The 20,632-nt window shown below is 48.6% G+C and overlaps 1 protein-coding gene across 2 annotated transcripts in view; it reads left to right on the plus strand.

Moving 5' to 3' along the window:
- CALN1 (calneuron 1) overlaps positions 1–20,632 on the plus strand; it is a 633,785-nt gene that overhangs the window by 178,769 nt on the left and 434,384 nt on the right. The window contains exon 3 of one of the 2 annotated variants that reach the window (XM_089320670.1): positions 13,796–13,916. In XM_089320670.1, coding sequence (XP_089176796.1) covers positions 13,796–13,916 — 121 coding nt within the window. Of the gene's footprint in view, positions 1–13,791; positions 13,917–20,632 lie in introns of both variants that reach the window. The other variant, XM_070064500.2, reaches the window with a different exon arrangement.

The raw sequence follows: 20,632 nt of genomic DNA on the forward strand, positions 1-20,632 counted from the left end.
TGTTTGTTTGTTTTTGGACAGGCAGAGTGGACAGTAAGAGAGAGAGAGAGAGAGAGAGAAAGGTCTTCCTTTGCCGTTGGTTCACCCTCCAATGGCTGCTGCGGCCGGCGTGCTACAGCCGGCGCACCATGCTGATTCGAAGCCAGGAGCCAGGTGCTTCTCCTGGTCTCCCATGGGATGAAGGGCCCAAGCACTTGGGCCATCCTCCACTGCCCTCCTGGGCCATAGCAGAGAGTTGGCTTGGAAGAGGAGCAACCGGGACAGAATCTGGCACCCCAACTGGGACTAGAACCTGGTGTGCTGGCGCCGCAGGCGGAGGATTAGCCCATTGAGCCATGGCACAGGCCATTTTTACACCCCCTTTGTTTTTAATGGTGGCTCAGGTAGTTTATCTCAGGCTTAGAGGGTGACTTCCCAGTCCAGACATTTTTGACTTTTTTTTCTTAGCATTTGGAAATTAAATTAATTGAAGTGTATGACTCTTTGAATTGACTCTAAAAGCTGTATACATTTAGGGGGCACAGTGTGCTGTTTGACACGTGTATACACTGTATAATTATCAAATCCGAGTGATTAGCAGACCGTCACCTCATACATCAATCATTTCTTGTGTTGAAAGCATCCAGAAATCTGTCTTTCAGCTACTCTGAAAAATCCATAGCATTTACTGAAAACCGCGATCTCCCTGCTGGGCAGAGCACGCAGATCTTATGACTGCTGTACCCGTGACCTTGTCCCCTTGGCCAACCTCTCTCCATTCTGTCCTCCCCACCGCCTCCCGCAGTCCCTGCTCGCCGCTAAGCTACTGTGCTTCTGTGATCTCAGCCGACTTGGGCTGCTCATTTGCGAGCTCATCTGGTGTTTGTGTTTCTGTGCCTGGCTTATGTCACTTAACAGAATCTCCAGACCCATCCACGTTGTCACAAATGACAAGTTTTCATCGTTTTTACGCCTGCGTAGTATTTCCTTGTGTGTATGTGTCACATTTTCTTGAAACAGCATTCAACAGTGTTTGAACTCAGTTTTCCTTTATTTTCACTTGATGATGCTGTCATATGTACTACATCAAGGTGGCTGACTAATGGACCATCATTTTTGATTTTTGTTCTTTAATATACAGTTTCATTCATTCAATACTTATTCATTTGCATTGTTTTAACTGAGAACTTTGTTTTCTTTTACATTTGCCTTTAGCTGTGTTTTGATCATTTAACTTGTACACTTCTACACTCATTTTATTTTGTTATTCTTTAAAAAAATTTTTTTTTTATCTAGTTGAAAGGGATGGGTACAGGGAGAGAGAGAGATTGATCTTCCATCTACTGGTTCACTTGCCAAATGCTTGCAACAGGCAGGGTGGCTGGGCCAGGCCAAAGCCAGGAACCAGGAACTCCATTCAGGTCTCCAGTGTGGATGGCAGGGGCCCAGAACTTGAACCATTACCTGCTGTCTTTCCAGGTACCCTAGTTGGAAACAGAGTCCTTAGTGGAGGTGCCTGGACTTGAACCTGCACTCCAGTTTGGGAGGCTGGTGTTGCAAGCAGGTGCTTAACCTGCTGTGCTGCAATGAGTGTCCTTAAGTTGTTCTTTAAAGACAACAACAAGTGGAGAGTGTGTTACTCTGTGGCCACCTCCTGTTTGAAGTCTCACTTTGTTCCTGGGGGTTAACCTGAGAATTTTTTTTTCCTTATCTTCAAATTTCACAAATGTCACCAGGACCTCTAGCTCTGGCAGTGTGGTCAATAAGGATTCATTTTGCGCTGTAGGCAGCTGTGCTGGATAAAATAAAACAAAAATGTGACTGCATGGCACTGCTGGCCACTTGCCTGCTTGCCTGTGGACTGATCCTGCCTCCTTCCCCTTGCTCAGCCATATGTTGTAGGGGGTTGATCCTTGCAAACTACATTTCCAGGTTCCGGATCATAGACTTCTCTCTCTCTCTCTCTCTCTCTCTCTCTCTCTCTCTCTCTCTCTCTCTTTTTGACAGGCAGAGTGGACAGTGAGAGAGAGAGACAGAGAGAAAAGTCTTCCTTTGCCATTGGTTCACCCTCCAATGGCCGCCGCGGCCGGTGCACCGTGCTGATCCAATGGCAGGAGCCAGGTGCTTTTCCTGGTCTCCCATGGGGTGCAGGGCCCAAGCACTTGGGCCATCCTCCACTGCACTCCCGGGCCACAGCAGAGAGCTGGCCTGGAAGAGGGGCAACCGAGACAGAATCCGGCGCCCCGACCGGGACTAGAACCCAGTGTGCCGGCGCCGCAGGCGGAGGATTAGCCTATTGAGCCGCGGCGCTGGCTTCTATCTGCTTTTGACAGGTGTCTCCAGCAGGGGCTCCTCTCTCAGTGGTTCCTGCTCGGGATGCTGGCAGAGCAAAGCCCTTGGTTGCACTGAGGTTCTAGCTCCTTCTGGGCAATGCAACTTCTGTCTTCCATACTCTCCCTGTGGCCCTCCAGCCTGGGGTAACGTTGCTGCCACTGTTAACCTCTGCTACACATTCTCAGTGTGGCTCCTCAACCCTTCCAACACCATTAAGACTTATTTATTGAGGGCCGGCGCCGTGGCTCAATAGGCTAATCCTCTGCCTGCGGCGTCGGCACCCCGGGTTCTAGTCCTGGTCGGGGCGCCGGATTCTGTCCCAGTCGCTCCTCTTCCTGTCCAGCTCTCTGCTGTGGCCTGGGAGTGCAGTGGAGGATGGCCCAAGTGCTTGGGCCCTGCACCCCATGGGAGACCAGGAGAAGCACCTGGCTCCTGCCATCGGATCGGCGCAGTGCGCCGGCCACAGCGCGCTAGCCGCGGTGGCCATTGGAGGGTGAACCAACGGCAAAGGAAGACCTTTCTCTCTGTCTCTCTCTCTTACTGTCCACTCTGCCTGTCAAAAAATTAAAATAATAATAATAATAATAATAATAAAAAGAAAGTGTAGGAGTGGGTGTTCCTGCAGTCCAGGAAATCTGGTGATTGGGGTTTTAATTAAAGGTCATGCCGCATTGGAAGACGTGGCCTTGAACTCACACAGGCAGGAAGTAGGAACAGACACTCTGGCGTGGTTGCCCCTCTGACATGGGCAGGATGCTTCTGTCCCCCCAAGTTCACGGGTTGAAATCCCAATCCTCAGTGTGGTGGTGCTGGCACATGAGGCTTTGGGGAAGGAACTAAGGTCATGAGGGTGGAGCACCCATGCGTGGGGACACGGAGACCAGAGCTGCCTGTGAGGTTGCAATGAGAAGGCAGCCACCTTGTAGCCAGGAAGGGTCCTCAGTAAGAATTCAGCTGTGCCAGCCTGACTTTGGCTTCCCAGCCTCCAGAAATCAGTGTTTGTTTATGCCACCGGTTTCTGATACTCTGTTACAGCTACTCGAATGCACTACGACTCCTCCCTAGTACGAGGGGCCCAGCCCTCCATCTGCCCACCGGCCAAGCACAGTGGCAATGATGCTTACTTCCGCCCAGAACCAACGGCTGCAAAAGGCAAAGCCTCCAGCCACAAAACTGCAGATTTGGGATGTGCCTTCCAAATTCACCCTGCAGTCTTGGAAGCCAGAATTCATGTAAGACTGGGCCTCCTGTCTGGTGAGAGGCCCGTGGCACCTTTGCCAAGGTCACTGATCTCTAGGCACTTGGAACTCCACAGGGAATGGCAGTACCTGCTGAAGATGCTACCGGTTCTTCCCCAGAAAAAAAATTGCAAGGAGAGGCCACACCAGGAAACAGTTTACCACTATAGAAAGAGGATTAATGTCTTAAGAAATGTAGGTTCGTAAAAATGACACTTGGAACGAAGTCTGAAAGGAAACAGTCAAAATGATTAAAAGGGAAAGAAGAAACATTATAATGCAAGACTCATACTTGGTGAAAAAGAAGAAATGGATTTATAAAAGCCCCAAGTACACTATTAGAAATGGAAACACATAGTCATTACCCTGAGCCTCATGCTGGCACCGTCAGCACTGGGTCAGGCCAAAGTCGGGAACCAAGAATTCCATCCTAGTGTCCCACCCTGGGTGGCAGGAGTCCAAGCACTTGGGTCATCTTCTGCTACCTTTCCAGGTGTGTTAGCAGGATTGCTGGATCAGAAGTGGAGGGCTGGACCAGGCTGAAGCCAGGAGCCAGGAATTCCATCCGAGTGTCTCAAGTACTTGAGGCATCATCTGCTGATTCCCAAGTGCATTAGCAGGAAGCTGGATCAGAAGCAGAGTAGCCAGGCGTGGAACCAGCACTTTGATGTGGAATGCCCACTTTGTGGTTAATTTCGTCTATTGCATCTTCATGGTGGAAACATCACGTAGCATATGCTGGTATCCTTTTGCACGTCTTTTTCCACCTCTGTATTCATTGACATGTTGAGAGCTTGGAATGAGCCATTGTGGGAATAGTGACAGCATAGAAATGGAAAAATGCTATAATCAAGGCTTTTCTATTTAGAATTGAGTTGACAAACATTTATCAGTGCATCACTGTATTTATCTCACTTCCTTATACAGATTTGGGGTGAGTGCTTTTGAATATTGGAGTTCATTCTCATTCAGAACCCTAGTAGCAGAAGTGTCTGGAAATTACAGCTATTAATTAGCTTTCCAACTTTTTCACTGAGACGGAATATGAATGAGTGTGGGGTGAACCAATCAGGAATGTCTGGCTTGAGTGAGCAGGTCCAACATGTGTCCAAAGAAAGTTTACAAAAGAGAGAACAGAGAGTTTTGGAGAGTGACTGTATCTGAAAATAGGGTGGCTTAGAAGTGTCTGGAATGGGTAGTAACAGGTGAACAACAAGCATACATCATTAGCAGCCAAGTATCTTCAGAGTACTCATGAAATAATTCATTTGTAATTCTCTGCTGAGTTAACTTGTAATTAGAATGCGGTTTAAATAGAGAGTCCCCCGCACCACCACCCTGCAAAGATTTAGAAAGCTTGCTGTTTATAATTACTCTATGAAAGAATTACTGAAGTCTCTTCATTAAAAAAAATAAAAAAGAATTGGAGGAAGGCATTGTGGTGCAAAGTTAGTCGTGCATCTCCTATCAGAGTGTCTGGGATTGAGTCCTGCCTCAGGTTCCCATCCCGATTTCTTGGTAATGTGCAGTCCAGAAGGCAGCTGATGATGGCGCAGGTGCTTAGGTCCCTTTTTGCCGCTGGGAGACCCAGATGGAGTTCCTGGCTCCTGTTCATCGGGCTCAGCCCTGCCTGTTTTGGGCCTTTGTGGGGGGAACCAGCACATGGAAGGTTATTTATCTCTATTCATCATCCTCTGTCTTGCCATTTGAATCTCTGTCATTGTGCTTTCCAATCAATAAAAAAGAAATAGAGAGGCCGGCGCCGCGGCTCACTAGGCTAATCCTCCGCCTTGCGGCGCCGGCACACCGGGTTCTAGTCCTGGTCGGGGCGCCGGATTCTGTCCCGGTTGCCCCTCTTCCAGGCCAGCTCTCTGCTGTGGCCAGGGAGTGCAGTGGAGGATGGCCCAGGTGCTTGGGCCCTGCACCCCATGGGAGACCAGGAGAAGCACCTGGCTCCTGCCATTGGATCAGCGTGGTGCGCCAGCCGCAGCAGCGGCCATTGGAGGGTGAACCAACGGCAAAGGAAGACGTTTCTCTCTGTCTCTCTCTCTCTCACTATCCACTCTGTCTTCCAAAAAAAAAAAAAAAAGAAGAAATAGATAAACTTAAGAGAAAATTAATCCACTGGAAGGCAAGTGTAGCTTGTAGGAAGCAATGATCAGCAGAGAAATGGGTAAAGTTGTGGAAAAGCCCAGATAATGTGAGACAGAAGAGCAACAGCATAACAATGAAGAATTCACCTGGAGGGAGGCAGTTAAAGCGGAGGTTGAGCTGAAATATTAGACAGCAATAACATGGAGGAACAAATCAATGCTAAAACGATGACCCAACAGATTCAGGTGAACAACACAGCTATAGAAGGATAAAACGGGGGCCAGCACTGTGGTGTAGCAGGTAAAGCTGCTGCCTGGGGTGCTGGCATTGCACGCAGGCACCAGTTCGTGTCCTGCTGCTCGTCTTCCGATCCAGCTCCCTGCTAGTGGCTTGGGAAAGCAGCGGAAGATGGCCCAGGTGCCTGGGCCCCTGTGCCCGCCTGGGAGACCTGGTGAAGCTCCTAGCTCCTGGCTTTGGCCCAGTCCTGGCTGGTATAGCCACCAGTGGATGGAAGACCTCTCTGTTTCTTCTCCTCTCCTTCACTATGACTTTCAAATAGATAAATAATCTTTAAAGAAGACACGGAATAGACCAGAAGGGCTAATAGCCATATAGAAGATGTTTAACCAGCGATCAAGGTAATCCAATCAAGACAAATGAAGGGCCGGTGCCGCGGCTCACTAGGCTAATCCTCCGCCTAGTGGCGCCAGCACACCGGGTTCTAGTCCCAGTCGGGGTGCCAGATTCTGTCCCGGTTGCCCCTCTTCCAGGCCAGCTCTCTGCTGTGGCCCGGGAATGCAGGGGAGGATGGCCCAAGTGCTTAGGCCCTGCACCCCATGGGAGACCAGGAGAAGCACCTGGCTCCTGCCATTGGATCAGCGCAGTGCGCCTGCCGCAGCACGCCGGCCATGGCGGCCATTGGAGTATGAACCAATGGCAAAAGGAAGACCTTTCTCTCTGTCTCTCTCTCTCTCTCACTGTCCACTCTGCCTGTAAAAAAAATAAAAAAAAGACAAATGAAATCATGTGATGGCATCCAGTGTTGACAAGGCCCTTATGTGAGTGCACTGTCTTAGAAGTTTAGCCTCGTGATGATCATAGCCCAGGTCCCAGTCTTGTCTCCAACAGTGAGACCCTGCTCAGTTAACTCCTGATTTCCGGCCAGCTGCCCCTGTGAGATAATGAGTGGTTCTTGATTTAGACCACAAGTTCAGGAGTAATTTGATAACAAATCCAGTCCTTTAGAGAGCAATTTGATGAAATCCAGTAAAAGTGGGGATTCATAAATTCAACAACCCAGTAATATTTTTTTCCTCAGTTTGTGGTCCAGAAAAAGTCCCACAAATATCTACAAAGACACATAAGAGGACATTTACGGCAGCCTCCTTTTCTGTCAATTGGGTAATGGATAAATAAGCCACATTGATACAATGAAAAGCTACTGAACAGTTAAACATGAAGCAACTAAGTGCAGGTGAATGGATTTGGATGAATCCCCCAAATTTCATTTAGAGCGATATGTACAAGTTGCAAAAGCGATGAAAGATGGAATGTAAGTTATATAAATTTACAGGTAGATAGAGCAGCATTGTGATACATTCGATGTAGTTGTACCCAAATGTGACAAATTTTTTATTTTTACAGGCAGAGTGGACAGTGAGAGAGACAGAGACAGAGAGAAAGGTCTTCCCTTGCCATTGGTTCACCCTCCAATGGCCGCCGTGGCGGGTGAGCTGCGGCCAGTGCACCGTGCTGATCCGAAGGCAGGAGCCAGGTGCTTCTCCTGGTCTCCCATGGGTTGCAGGGCCCAAGTACTTGGGCCATCCTCCACTGCACTCCCTGGCCACAGCAGAGAGCTGGCCTGGAAGAGGGGCAACCGGGACAGAATCCGGTGCCCTGACTGGGACTAGAACCCGGTGTGCCGGCGCCGCTAGGCGGAAGATTAGCCTAGTGAGCCGCGGCGCCGGCTCATATATACACATTTAAGAACATAGTGATACCTCCCACCCTCCACTCATTCCTGCCCATGGTCCAATGCTTCTTCCTCTTCCTTCTCCTAATCCCACTTTTAATTTTATATAGATGTATTTTCAGTATACTTTATACTCATAAGGTTAACCCTGCACTAATTAAAGAGTTCTACAAATAATATGAAGAAAAAAAACACTGCTTCTCAAAAGTAAACAATCATCAAATCTCACAATGTCCATTTCACTGCAATACATTACATTTTAGGTACTCCATTAGCTACCTCAGATCAGGGAAAACATATGATATCTGTCTTTTTGGGACTGGCTTTTTTCACTAAGTATAATGGTTTACAGTCCACTTCTAGAATAGAGTTATCTCTGTAGTGGTTAGGAGAGTGAGGAATAGGATGGGTGGGTGGGGCTTCAGTGTGATATATTTGCATATATTTGCATTTATAATCTTCAAAAGCATCTAAGAAAATAAGACAAAAGCATTGCCATGTGTTAAATCTAGGTGATAAACACTCTGGATGTATTGTTATATGCTCAAATTTCTGCTGTGTTGAAAAATTATTTCTATTAATGTCCATTTTCATTCTGCTACTGTTTGGGGATTTCGCCTTTGTTTACAAAGGTTTGCACTTTTTCCAAATCAACTTGCCTGTCCGCATATTGTCTGGGCTTACACCGATATTTCTTTATGCATTTGCATCCTAATTTCATAGGCACCCTGTTTTTTTTTTTCTTTACTGATTCTCTAAAACAGAAACTTTGTAAAATGTTCTTTCTTACATCACTGTTGACAAAATGCTTTTGCTCTACTTTGTGGGAGCTCCTCCTCCTCTCGCGGTGCAGAGTTTTCCACGGACCCCCACGTTCGTGTTTTCTGCTTACTCATTCTTGTCTGATTTGAGATCCATCCAAACACCATGTTTGCCAATTGGCACGTCCCTGCAGGAATTTAGCAAGGGAACAAAACTGTTTTCTAAGTGCTTAGCCAAGCGCCCAGCATCTAGCTGGCACCCATCTAGGGAATCTTGGCTGGAGTGAGAAGGGGTCTTCTTGTCCTCCTAATATAGCTCTGGGGCTGTGAAGAGGAGACTTACATTTTAGAGTTGGCTTTGGCTTTCTGTGGTTCTTCCTTTTTGTTTTTTTGACAGGCAGAGTGGACAGTGAGAGAGAGAGAGAGACAGAGAGAAAGATCTTCCTTTGCCGTTGGTTCACCTTCCAATGGCCGCCACGGCCAGAGCACCGCCCTTGTCTGTTTTATGATTCTTTTGCTTTGTCTCTGACTTTCAGTCTACATGGTTGTTTCTTTCAATTATGACACTTATCTCACTACTGACCAGTAATAAATGGCATGTGGCTGTTAGTGGTCCATGGGTACCACTTGGAGCACAGCTTTTTTTTTTGTAGGCCTTGCAGACTACTCTTTGCTTATAATAAGAATATCTCCTTGTAGCCACATGCCAGGATCTTTGGAACAAAGGAGGGAGATATATTCCTGCGGTTTCTCCCAAGAAACAGAATATACAGGAGAAGAATTCAAGACATTCATAGAAAATGGATTTAAAAATAAGTGTGGGGCTGGTGTGCTGACGCAGTGGGTGAAGCCACTGCTTACAACACTGGCACTTCAAGACCCGGCTGCTGCATTTCCAATCCACCTCCCTACTAATATGCCTGAGAAGGCAGTGGGAGATGACACAGTGCTTGGATCCTTCATTTATTTTGGTGCAAAAAGTTTTGAAATCCATGCCTACAAAGGGCCTCTACAAAGCTCATGGAAAATGCTCATTATGAAAACTATGCATGAATTCTGGGTCTGTGTGCCTGCGAATGAGAAGAGCCAGTGGTTCAGGTGTGGATGAGAAACACCCAGATTACTGTTTAACCACAGATCGGGGAACACTGTTGTGGGGTCTGGTCAAGGTGAAACATAAAATCAGTCCTCCCAGAAGAACATCATTTTGACCCAACTCCTTCCTCTGCCAAGAAATACATGTTATCTGCCCTGCCAACAGGGGGCACTGTTGCTTCCAGCTCCCTACACCTTTTCCGTGGTGTGATCCTGCAGCCCAGGAAAGAAACTCTTCTTCAATTCTGGTGCTTTCGATTCCAGTTGTCCCCTCGTTGTGACACAGCCAGTGCTGGAAGCCACTGGGGCTCTGGGGCTTCCGCCTTGCCTCTTGCACAGGTTGTCACACACCAGCCAGCCAGCTTTTCCCCTCTGCCAGCTTCCCATGACCTTCCTACATAACCCGCGTGCTTTGTCTTCCACCTAATGCATCCTTGGCTTGCTTTTTACCTCTGCCACTCCGTCATGTCATCCCAAGCAAATAATTACCAATGATACTTACTGAGCACATGCCTGGTGCTAAGTCCAGTGCTTTCCATACCTGATTTTTTTTTTTAAAGATTTATTTATTTATTTGAAAGTCAGAGTTACACAGAGGGAAGGAGAGAGGGAGAGAGAGAAAGAGAGAGAGAGAAGTCTTCCATCTTCTGGTTCACTCACAAATTGGCTGCAATGGTTGGAGCTGCGCCAATCTGGAGCCAGGAGCCAGAAGCTTTTTCCGGGTCTCCCACTGGGGTGCAGGGGCCCAAGGACTTGGGCCATCTTCTACTGCTTTCCCAGGCCATACCAGAGAGCTGGATGAAAGTGGAGCAGCCAAGGCTTGAACTGGTGCCCACCTGGGATGCCGACACTGCAGGTGGTGGCTTTACCCACTACACCACAGCGCCAGCCAGCCCCTCCATACCTGATCTTATCAAATATTTACAACAGTACAATTCAGGCTGTATCAAAATTCTCAACTTTACAAAAGAGGAAGCTGGAGTTGGCAGAGATTGTTAGTAAGAGGTTAAGGCTAACAAGGGGGGAGCCCAGACTCAAATCTAACACTGGGAGGCATCACAAAGGTTTTGACTCTGAAGCCGTACTTCCTGTCTCAGTTCCTGCTGCTATAACAAAGCACCTAGACTGGGTAATTTATGAACAACAGACATTTATTTCTTGCAGTTCTACAGAGGCTGGGTGTGGACCATGAAGATGTCAGCTGATTAGGTGTCCAGGGAAGGCTGGTATCTGCTTCCAACGTGGTACCTTGGTGCTGTGCCCTCACATGGGGGAAAGCAGAGAGGCAGAATTGCTTAGCTAGTTGCCGCTTAGGATGATGGGAATATCCCATTCATCAGGACTCCCGCGTAGGAGTTTTGGGGGAGATGCATAGACTCCAACAATAGCCCTGCCTTACATAAAATGTAGGGGGATTGGTCACATTTCTATGTAGTCACTTAAAAATTTCCCAGAAGAGTAAAGTTGTTGTCGAAAGCATGTATTTATTTTTGTTCATTACCCTTTAGCTAAAGATGTACCTTAATGGTTCAATTTCAGGACGAGGTTTGTCTTTGCTGATGAACTTGTACAGTTCTTTTCCTTAGCCAAGGAAAGAATCGTAAGGCTTGGGTTTCCCCAGGCGGCTTGGAGTGAAATTTAGTCTTTAATTGCACAGCTGTTTTTAGCTTACTTGCAATAATGTTGTTCCCTTTCTAGAACAAGACTTTATTTATCTATGTGGATGCTACAATGGTGCATGTTTTCTTTGCCACGAGATGTTGAGCTTTTTGGGTGCAGACAGAGTGAATGATCTGAATGTTGTACCTAATTTTGTCAGCTGCTTTTTTCAGAAGCAAATTATATTCTATCAAGCTGGATTCAGTTTTCTCGTGCAAACTACTCAACATCTATTCTGTGACTGAGCTGGGGTGTGGGTTGGGTACATTTGCTTAAGTGTGACCTCATTACTACGGCTGTAGAACCGCGTGATGGACCCAAAGCTTCAGGCAACCATAAAAGGTAGCGATGGGAAAATGTTCATGAAATGCTGAGAAACTGGAGTGTTGCATGGTAGGATAGAAGGGAATGTCTTAGCTCCTGTACTGGCCTTAGCATATCTTACTCCAGGTAGCAACCTTGGATATGATCAGGGCGTGTTGACTTCTCCCTTCTCCATGCACAAATGGCCATGGCAGTGGCCCCAGGAAATCAGGACTGGGCTAGAGGAAGGGGAGAGTGGTCCTACTTTGTACATCTGATTCTCCCTTGTAACTTGTTTGGTCTGGAAATGAATTGGAAGGAAGGAGGAGTATTCTTGCAGAGTTAAGAGTCTTTGGTGCCTTGGCATAGATTTGGGGAAGTCTGATTTGTAATGAACTGAAGAGGGATCATTGGTATCCTTTCTCATTAGCGTCCTGTGCTTTGTGATGGGCCTGTGGCTGGGCCTTTTGCTAACCCTGGAAGGAGGGGAGGAGTTTGCAGAGGCTGACAATGGGCTTTTGTCTCTGATGTGTGTGTGTGTGTGTGTGTGCATTTGTGAGTTGTCCCAGTTATGATGAGTGCAAAACACCTCTGATAGAAATAGAGGAATCTAGAAGTGTGGCCTATTTTGTGGGAAGATGATTAATTGCTTTTTAGATGTCTCAGGTTTGCAAGGAGGGTTTGACTTCTGGGTGGAAATGGCTGATGCTGCTCCATTGAACTAGCATTCGGGATGCGTGAGTTCTGGAACTTGTTCTCTCATTAACCAGCTCTGGGTTCTTCTTGGTAAAGGCCTTGAACTTCTAGGAGTCTCACTGGATGATGTCTGAGACAGCAGCCCTGGGCCCACACAGGGACATGCCAGTGGATCCCAGACCCAAGGCGGGGCGGGAAGAGGGACAGCGTCCTGCTCAGCTGACACTTAGTGGTGTCAAAGGGCAAAGAGGACAGGGACGACCCAGCTCCCTGGTACCAGCCAGGTCTAAGAGGCCATAACCAGGAAAGGTTGCCTTCCTGTGAAATTGTTTTTCTGAGGAGTGTGACTCAGGGGACAGCAAGATTTGGGTGTCCTGAACGGCAGTTCCCAGAGACTAGCATTCTGTTGGCTGTTCTTGGGCCACTCCAGCTAACTGCACAGCTGCCAATCCTAGTGCCCAAAGGGACCCTGCAGAAGACTTACAGAGACAGTGGGGAGAGAGCTCAGGGGTCATTTCTCCCTCACAGAACCCCTGGCAGGCAGGCCCTCAGCCTCTGCTTGAATGCCCCCAGCGACGGGGAGATCACCCCTTCTAGTGCAGCCCAGTTCGCCTCGCCGGAGCTCTGCTGTGAAGGTGTTCTGAGCCTACTCCCTAATAACTGACTCTCTATGCTTCCTGCCTGGGAGTCTTAGTTCTGCTCAGAGATTGATCAGGCCTCTCTGACCTCTTTACCACGTGGGGAAGCAGATCCTTAAGTGTTCACAGCTCAGTCATTGTACCAGAGAGCACTGCTGAACAGAGTGGGACAGGAGCTGTGCACTGGGCCTGGGAGAAGGCCATCTGCCATTCTCCTTTCTGGTCTTTGCTTGCTCTCCCATTTTCCATATCACCTCCCTCTCTTTTTTTCTCCCCTTTTGCCTTAGCCCAGGGATTGGCACTGGCACGGGGGGAGGGGCTCTTCTGTGTCCCAGTGGTGCACATCGGGGAGCAGGAGTGTTGCCGAAGTGTTCCTTAGTCTCGGGTAACCGAATGCTTTATTTTCCTGCATCAGTGCTGGGTGCCGCTTGGTCCTGGGACACCTAGAGTGTCCCTCTGATCCCTCTGAAGCTGCAGCAGGTGTTGTCATAGCCTGTGTGCTCACACACCACTCATGCAACTCATGTCTGCATCTCAGTTGGGCTCAGCAGCTGCTGTGTGTTCTGGCTTAGAGCCTGGGCACTTCCCGCTTGTGTAGAGGGTCATGCGAGTAGAATACCGGCTTCTCTTGGCCCAAGGGAGACACGCGGGTCTCCGGCGTCCACTTCCTGGACAACCTGACCTGTGTGGCGTGTTCACTCCTTTCTTTGAGCGAGAACGTCTTGGGCCAAACAAGGAGCACGGAGTATTCTTGTTTGTAGGAAGAGACGGTTTGGTGGGATACGCCATGGTTATCGGGGTTCGGTTAAATGGGAAAATGAAGGAAGGGATGGACCCTAAGATCCTCTGGGAGTTGCTCAGGCCACTGGGACCCTGGAAGTAGTCTGATTTTCCCCTCCAGAGTGGGATCGTGATCTTGCAAAGAACACTGGCCAGCACCTGCGAGTCGCCACGGTGCTTTAGGGCGGGGAATGAGGAGTGAGTGATGATTGATTATCTTTCTTCTCATCCTCTGGGAGCAGGGAGAAGATGCCCTTCCACCACGTGACCGCCGGCTTGCTGTACAAGGGGAATTATCTCAACCGGTCTCTCTCTGCTGGCAGTGACAGCGAGCAGCTGGCCAACATCTCCGTGGAGGAGCTGGACGGTAAGCACCCCGCCCTGCGCCCCGCTGGCTGCTGGGAAGTGAGTGGGAAAGCTCCAGGCTCTCTGGCCCTCCATTCGTGGTTGTGGCCAAGTCTTACCCATGGTGCGATGGGAACAGGTCCAGAGGCACACATGCTGCCTGAATGACTTCTTTGTATGGGATGGACCCCTGTAGTCTGAAAAATCCATGGCCAGCATTTTAGTGTCCTTGGACACTGATTGGGCGGATAACCTTCACCTCTCAGAATGTAATTTCCAGTTTATGATGTCTTCCCTGCCAGTGGGATTGTCTTGTTCCTCTATTGTCGTTGTCAATAGCGTCCAGGTGCAGGGGAGGTCTGAGCCCTGTTAATGGCTGTCTCTTGACTTGTGGCCATGGTGCTTTGAGTCCTGCCCAGCGCAGAATCATCTGGACGCTGTGCTTGGGAGGGAAGGGACAGTAATTGTTTTTCAAAATTTTTGATTAAAAAAAAGTTAACAGATGTATTGTAATTGTGCATACTTTATGGGGCACCGTGGGGGTGTTCTGGTACATGTATCGTTGTTGCAATATCCACTTAGGATAACTACAAAGTTGTCCCTTCAAACGTTTGTTATTTATTTATGACGAAAATGTCCAAAATCCTGTCTTTGCTTGGTTTGTTTTTATAGAGAAATATACAGTGTGTTAATATCATATAGTCACCTCATTGGTGACAGAACTCCAGGACTGCTTCTGTCTGGGCCATAACCTGGTGCATGTCAATTAACCTTTCCCCTCCCTAGCCATTGACTTAATGACCTTGGTTCCTGTGTGACCCAGGACTGCCTGCTGAGGCCAAACTAGAATCAATTTTCCACAGTGTTTTTAAATGTGAGTTTCCTTCTAGCACCATTTTCCAACATGAATTTTCAATTTAATTTGTAGAGAAGTCAAGATGACTCCAGGTGGCTAATGTATTTGTTGGAGAGAGAGAGGGAGAGAGAGGAAGGAGAATGAAAGAGAGAGAGAAAGTGAGCAAGAGAGAAAACACCAGAGAGAAAGCAGAAGAGAGAGCGAGAGAGAGAGAGAGAGAGAGATTTCTATTTGTTGGTTCATTCCCCAAATGCCTGCAACAGCTGGGGCTGGGCCAGACTTGAATCAGGAGCCAGGAACACAATCTAGGTCTCCCATCTGAGTGAGTGGCAGGACCTCAACTCTCTGAGCCATCACCAGCTGTCTCCCAAGGTGCACATAGCAGGAAGCTAGAGTCAGGAGCGGGAGCCCAGGCAGTGCAATGTGGGCGGAGCTTTAACCTGCCCCTGCATGCTGATTTCATCGCCTGCTCATTGACTCAAGCTAACAGTGAAGTGGCAGATGTTGCAGGCTGCAGTGGGTCCCGGGAGAGACTGGGAGATGTTAGAAGAAGCAGGAATGATGAGGGCAGAGCCAGGCTCTTTTAGGGAAGCAGCTGCTCACGGCAGTCTGGACAGAGACCGGTGACCACATAGGAATAAGAACTCCAAGAATATAGATGTAGAAAATAGAGCCCTCCTCCCCACTCCCACGTGCAGCCATCCTGGCGATGACAAAGCAGGTGAGGCTGTTCCTGAGTGCTGTGGCAGCCTGTATGGGAGGCTGTGATGAACCACCATAGACAGCATGGCTCATAAGGAATTTAGTCTTTGCAATTCTAGAGGCTGGAAGTTCAAGGCCAAGACTACTGCAGATTTGATGCCTGGTGAGGGTTTGCCCCCTGGTTCACAGATGGCATCCTTCCGCTCTGAAGTCCTGCAGTGGAAGTGGCCAACAAGTTCCCCTGGGCACGAATCCCACATGTGTGGGCTCTGCCTTCCTAATGACCTCCTCAGGGACCACCCTGCCCCTACTAACATCGCATTGGTGATTGGGCTTCCACTGAAGAGTCTGGGGGGGGGCGCACACAGACACTCAGACCATAGCAGGTGTGTTTGGCAGGTGTAACAGGTGAAGTATGGCACAGGCTGTCCAGTCTCCTGCTCTGAATTAATATTGGAATGACTGGGGATGTGGGCGGGGTGTATTGATATGCAGTGGACCTCTGCTTGTGTTTATATGAGTAGCTCTCCGAGGTTGGGCATTAAGGTTAGCAGGAGGAGCTGAGCGCCTCTTGTGCGGAACCCACTGGGCCTCCCTGGCCATGGGAACCGGGCAGCGACATCTGTGCATTTTGGGCACCTCTTGCAGAGGTTGCCATTACTAACCAGCGGAAGTTTGGAAGTTGGCTGTGGCTTTCCGTTTTTTTTTCTCCTTGTCCCTTCCAGCTTTGCCACCAATACTCAGGAGACGATTTCTCTGACGCTTGATGCAGCAAAGTCTTTCTCTCTGTTAGATCCGGGCTCTGCCGGGGCAATGGTTGGGCACCACTGCTGGGGTGTGTGGCTTTGCGAGGGGGCCACTGACTGCCTTTTGGCCCATGTCCCACCACGGGAGCAGCTGGCTGAGATGGCCCCCACATTCCTGGACAAGCAACACCACGTCTGAGCTTACACAGGCAGCTCAGGCCTGGCTGAAGCACCCCCTTTGCACAGGTAGACGAGCAGGCAGTGACTCTTAACAGCCCACCAAGCCCAACCTGGCATCCGTGATTGACGGAAGCCTGTGCGTTATGGCCTGAGCCCCGGCTGTTGAAGATGATGTGTTTGCCCTTCAGAATGTAATCCAGCCTCCCAGCTGCAGAAGCGCCATTTATTTTCTGATAGAAGATTCAGTCTACTTTTTTTTTTTTTTTTTTTTTTTGCCAAGGTGAACACTGAGTTATCACTGCTCTTGCTTCATTGCCTTCAGCTTGGAGCTCTGGGCAGGTCGGTGCAGATGTGTGCTGGGTTTAGAGCAGGCAGGCAGGAGCCTGAAACCCAGGCGACCCGTATCAGTTCAGACAGCTGCCGATGGCTTCTTGGGGAAGCTAAATTTCCAGTGCATGGCTTGCTTGCTTGCACCTCTCCTCTTGTTAGGCTTGGTGCTCACGGCCACTCTGATTCCCATAGGACAGGTGTTATTGCATGGGGAACTGATGGCTATGACAGTATCCTTTGGGTATAGACATTAGTTGGATCCCATCCTCCTCTGCTGTCTACGTCCCTGCACTGGGGGCAGCTGCAGCCACCTGCTTGTGGTGGCCACAGGGGCAGCGTGCCTCACTTCTTAGATGGCCACACAGGCGACCGCTAGCTGCTGTCCAATTCTGGGACATTTCTGTTTCTTCTCTTGAAACAAAGTTTGGGAGGACATCTTGCAGTGTTGCATCAAATCGGCCACAGTAACGTTCGCAGTCACCCCAGCAAGTAAACTGCACAAGGATGGGCAGATGGAGGCATCCGTGCCTTCATTCATTTGTTCATTCCTATACTCATTCATTCGTTCATGAAACGATGTTTACCCAAATGCTTTCCAGGTAGAAGAGGAAAATCAAGTAAGTATAATAACATTCATTGCCTATTCCCAAGGAGCATACCATTCATTGATCAGGGATGTTATGTGTATACAAAAATTATTAGCAGAATCTTGTATATTTAGAGTATATCACGTGGACTCTTGTTAGATGTATAGGTTAGCATTTTACAAAATAATTTTCTCAGTATCACTTGTTGGGTAATTTTATGATGTTTTCTTGGTTTTAAATTTAATTCATTTCGGGGCTGGTGCTGTAGTACAGCAGGTTAAGCCACCACCTGTGAGTCCAGCATTCCACATCAGAGCACCGGTTCAAGTCCTGGCTGCTCCGCTTCCGATCCAGCTCCCTGATAGTCTGACTGTGAGGGCAGCAGAGGATGGGCCAAGTGCTTGGGCCCTTGCCATCCACCTGAGAGACCTGGATGGAGTGCTGGGCTCCAGATTTCAGCCTGGCCCAGCCCAGAGCCATCATGGTCATGTCATTTGGGGAGTGAACAAATGGATGGGTGATCTCTCTCTCTCTTTCTGTCTCTCCCTGTTTAGCTCGGCCTTCCAAATAATAAATAAAATCTTTAAATTTAATGCATTTTATGTAAAATCCATGCATTTTCATTAATATAGCATTCCATTAAATATAAATATGGATCAATTTGTTTTTTTTCATTGTATTCTTTTTTATCAAGGTTTTATTTATTTATTTATTTATTTATTTATTTTTATTTGAAAGGCAGAAGGACAGAGAGAGGTTTATGACTGGCGGCGTGGCTCACTAGGCTAATCCTCTGCCTGCGGCACCGGTACTCTGGGTTCTAGTCCCAGTTGGGGCGCCGGTTCTGTCCCGGTTGCTCCTCTTCCAGTCCAGCTCTTTGCTGTGGCCTGGAAAGGCAATGGAGGATGGCCCAAGTGCTTGGACCCCTGCATCTTTCTCTCTCACTGTCTAACTCTGCTTGTAAAAAAAAAAAAAGAAAGAAAGAAAGAAAGAGAGAGCTTCCATTTTCCTTTTCGGGTGCAGGGGCCCAAGGACTTGGGCCATCTTCTACTGCTTTCCCAGGCCACAGCAGGGAGCTGGATTGGAAATGGAGCAGCCGGGACTTGAACCGGCGCCCATATGGGATGCCGGCACTGCAGTTGGCTGTGTTACCCACTACGCCACATCGCTGGCCTGGAGGATATAATCTAATCGCCCTCCCCCACTCTGCCTGCACTGTCCTTGCATCTGTGGCCACACATCTCCCTCTGTTTTCCTGAGTTCATCTTCTTTTGTCTTTCTTGACCCCTTTGTCTTACCGAGAGCAACGTGTACTCTGTTTATGAAGCTATCTCTTGTTGTCATGGATGATAATACAACTCTTCTTCCCCAAGTTTCCCCCCCCCCTTTTTTTTTTTTGCATCAGACAATATTTTCCCATGGCCCATTGTACTTTTCCCTCCTCTGCTTTGTGACTCAACACTATAAAGTTTTTGGTAGGTCCAATATTTATATCTCAGCAAGATTTGTAGGGTCTTTAGCCTTGTTCACTGTATCCCAGGCTGGGACGCTGTTCCTCTTCTCAGCTCCAGCAGGGAGGGAAGTTGCTATACTCACGTCATCTGCAGTTTCTGGAAGATGCTCACCTGGTCCACAGCTGCTGGCCAGAGATGGGATTTTTTTATTTTATTTTATTTTATTTTATTTTATTTTATTTTATTTTATTTTATTTTATTTTTGACAGGCAGAGTGGACAGTGAGAGAGAGAGACAGAGAGAAAGGTCTTCCTTTTGCTGTTGGTTCACCCTCCAATGGCCGCCACGGCCGGCATGCTGCGGCCAGCGCACCAATGATCCGAAGGCAGGAGCCAGGTGCTTCTCCTGGTCTCCCATGGGGTGCAGGGCCCAAGCACTTGGGCCATCCTCCACTGCACTCCCGGGCCACAGCAGAGAGCTGGCCTGGAAGAGGGGCAACCGGGACAGAATCCGGCGCCCCGACCGGGACTAGAACCCAGTGTGCCGGCACCACAGGCGGAGGATTAGCCTATTGAGCTGCAGTGCCGGCCCAGAGATGGGATTTTGATTGCTCCTGCTGATAGCTTTGCTCCATGGGCCACAGAATTATCTATCTCTGTTGCTCTTCTCTCTCTCTCTCCTTCCTGTTCCCAGGCTAGTATCGACCATTCACTCTTCCCAGGTGTACATTCCGGTTCTCATCTCTCTTCCCCACAAACAATGCAGGGTGGGTCACATCAACCCATGGCTGGAGTTACTCTTGGAGTTGTGTTCCCTGAAGGAGCCCTGAGATAGTTTAGGTTGGGGAACAGGATACCGTGAAAGCAATTTGTTATGAAACAGGGAGTCTTTGCTCGATTTGCCAGCCAGTGCAGCCAGTGAGTTCTTGGTGGTGCCAACAACGGTGGTGACTCAGTCTTCCCCCCGTGTCTGCCCCTGCAGTTCCAAGGGGGCATGGAAACTGTGTTTTCCCAATTCTATCAGTGTTGACATGAGCAAAGATCATCCTTAAGTCTTGGCATATGTGTGTATCTCAAAATTAATATTTCTGGTGACATACATAGACTTTGGGGGCCCATTTTGATTTGGGGTCCCCATTTTGATTTGGGGTCAGGTGTGTCTGGATGCCTCCGCGTCCAAGCTGGGCTCCATTTCAGTAGTTGACCAACTTCATTTAGACTATTTCCAGAGACACTGCTTTGGCTCCGAGGCACCTGCTCACCTACCATAGGTGACTTTTCCTTGTGGTTACTCTGGACTTCTGTCGTACCTGGCACTGTTGTCCACTCTCTTGCATTTGAAGTTCACCACTGCCTTTGGCATCCACGTCATTACCCACATCTCTTCCTGCTCCTTTTCTCCTCTTTGTTTATTGTGCACTTAATGGGGATTTGTTGTTATCATTTGCCTACTCCTTATGTACTGTACCCTTCTGGGGTTGGTTTTTACTGTCTTCTACATGGTGTCCATGTGATGATGGCCTCGAGATTTATGAAGGGACTTCAAAAAGTTTGGTGAAAGATGGAGGTATAAGAGGCCGGGACTGTGGTATAGTGGGTAAAACCACTGCCTGCAGTGCTGGCATCCCATATGGGTGCTGGTTCGAGTCCCGGCTGCTCCACTTCCAATCCAGCTCTCAACTATGGCCTGGGAAGGCAGTAGAAGATGGCCTAAGTCCTTGGGTCCCTACATCTGTGTGGGAGACCCAGAAGAAGCTCCTGGCTCCTGGCTTCAGATCCATGCAGCTTCAGCCATTGCAGCCATCTGGGGAGTGAGCCATCGGGTAGAAGACCTCTCTCTCTTTCTCTCTGCCTCTGCCTCTCTGTAACTCTGCCTTTCAAGTA

The sequence above is a fragment of the Oryctolagus cuniculus genome, chromosome 19, assembly GCF_051225735.1.
Source record: "Oryctolagus cuniculus isolate XC-2025 breed Fujian yellow rabbit chromosome 19, ASM5122573v1, whole genome shotgun sequence".
In the NCBI taxonomy this organism is placed as follows: domain Eukaryota; kingdom Metazoa; phylum Chordata; class Mammalia; order Lagomorpha; family Leporidae; genus Oryctolagus; species Oryctolagus cuniculus.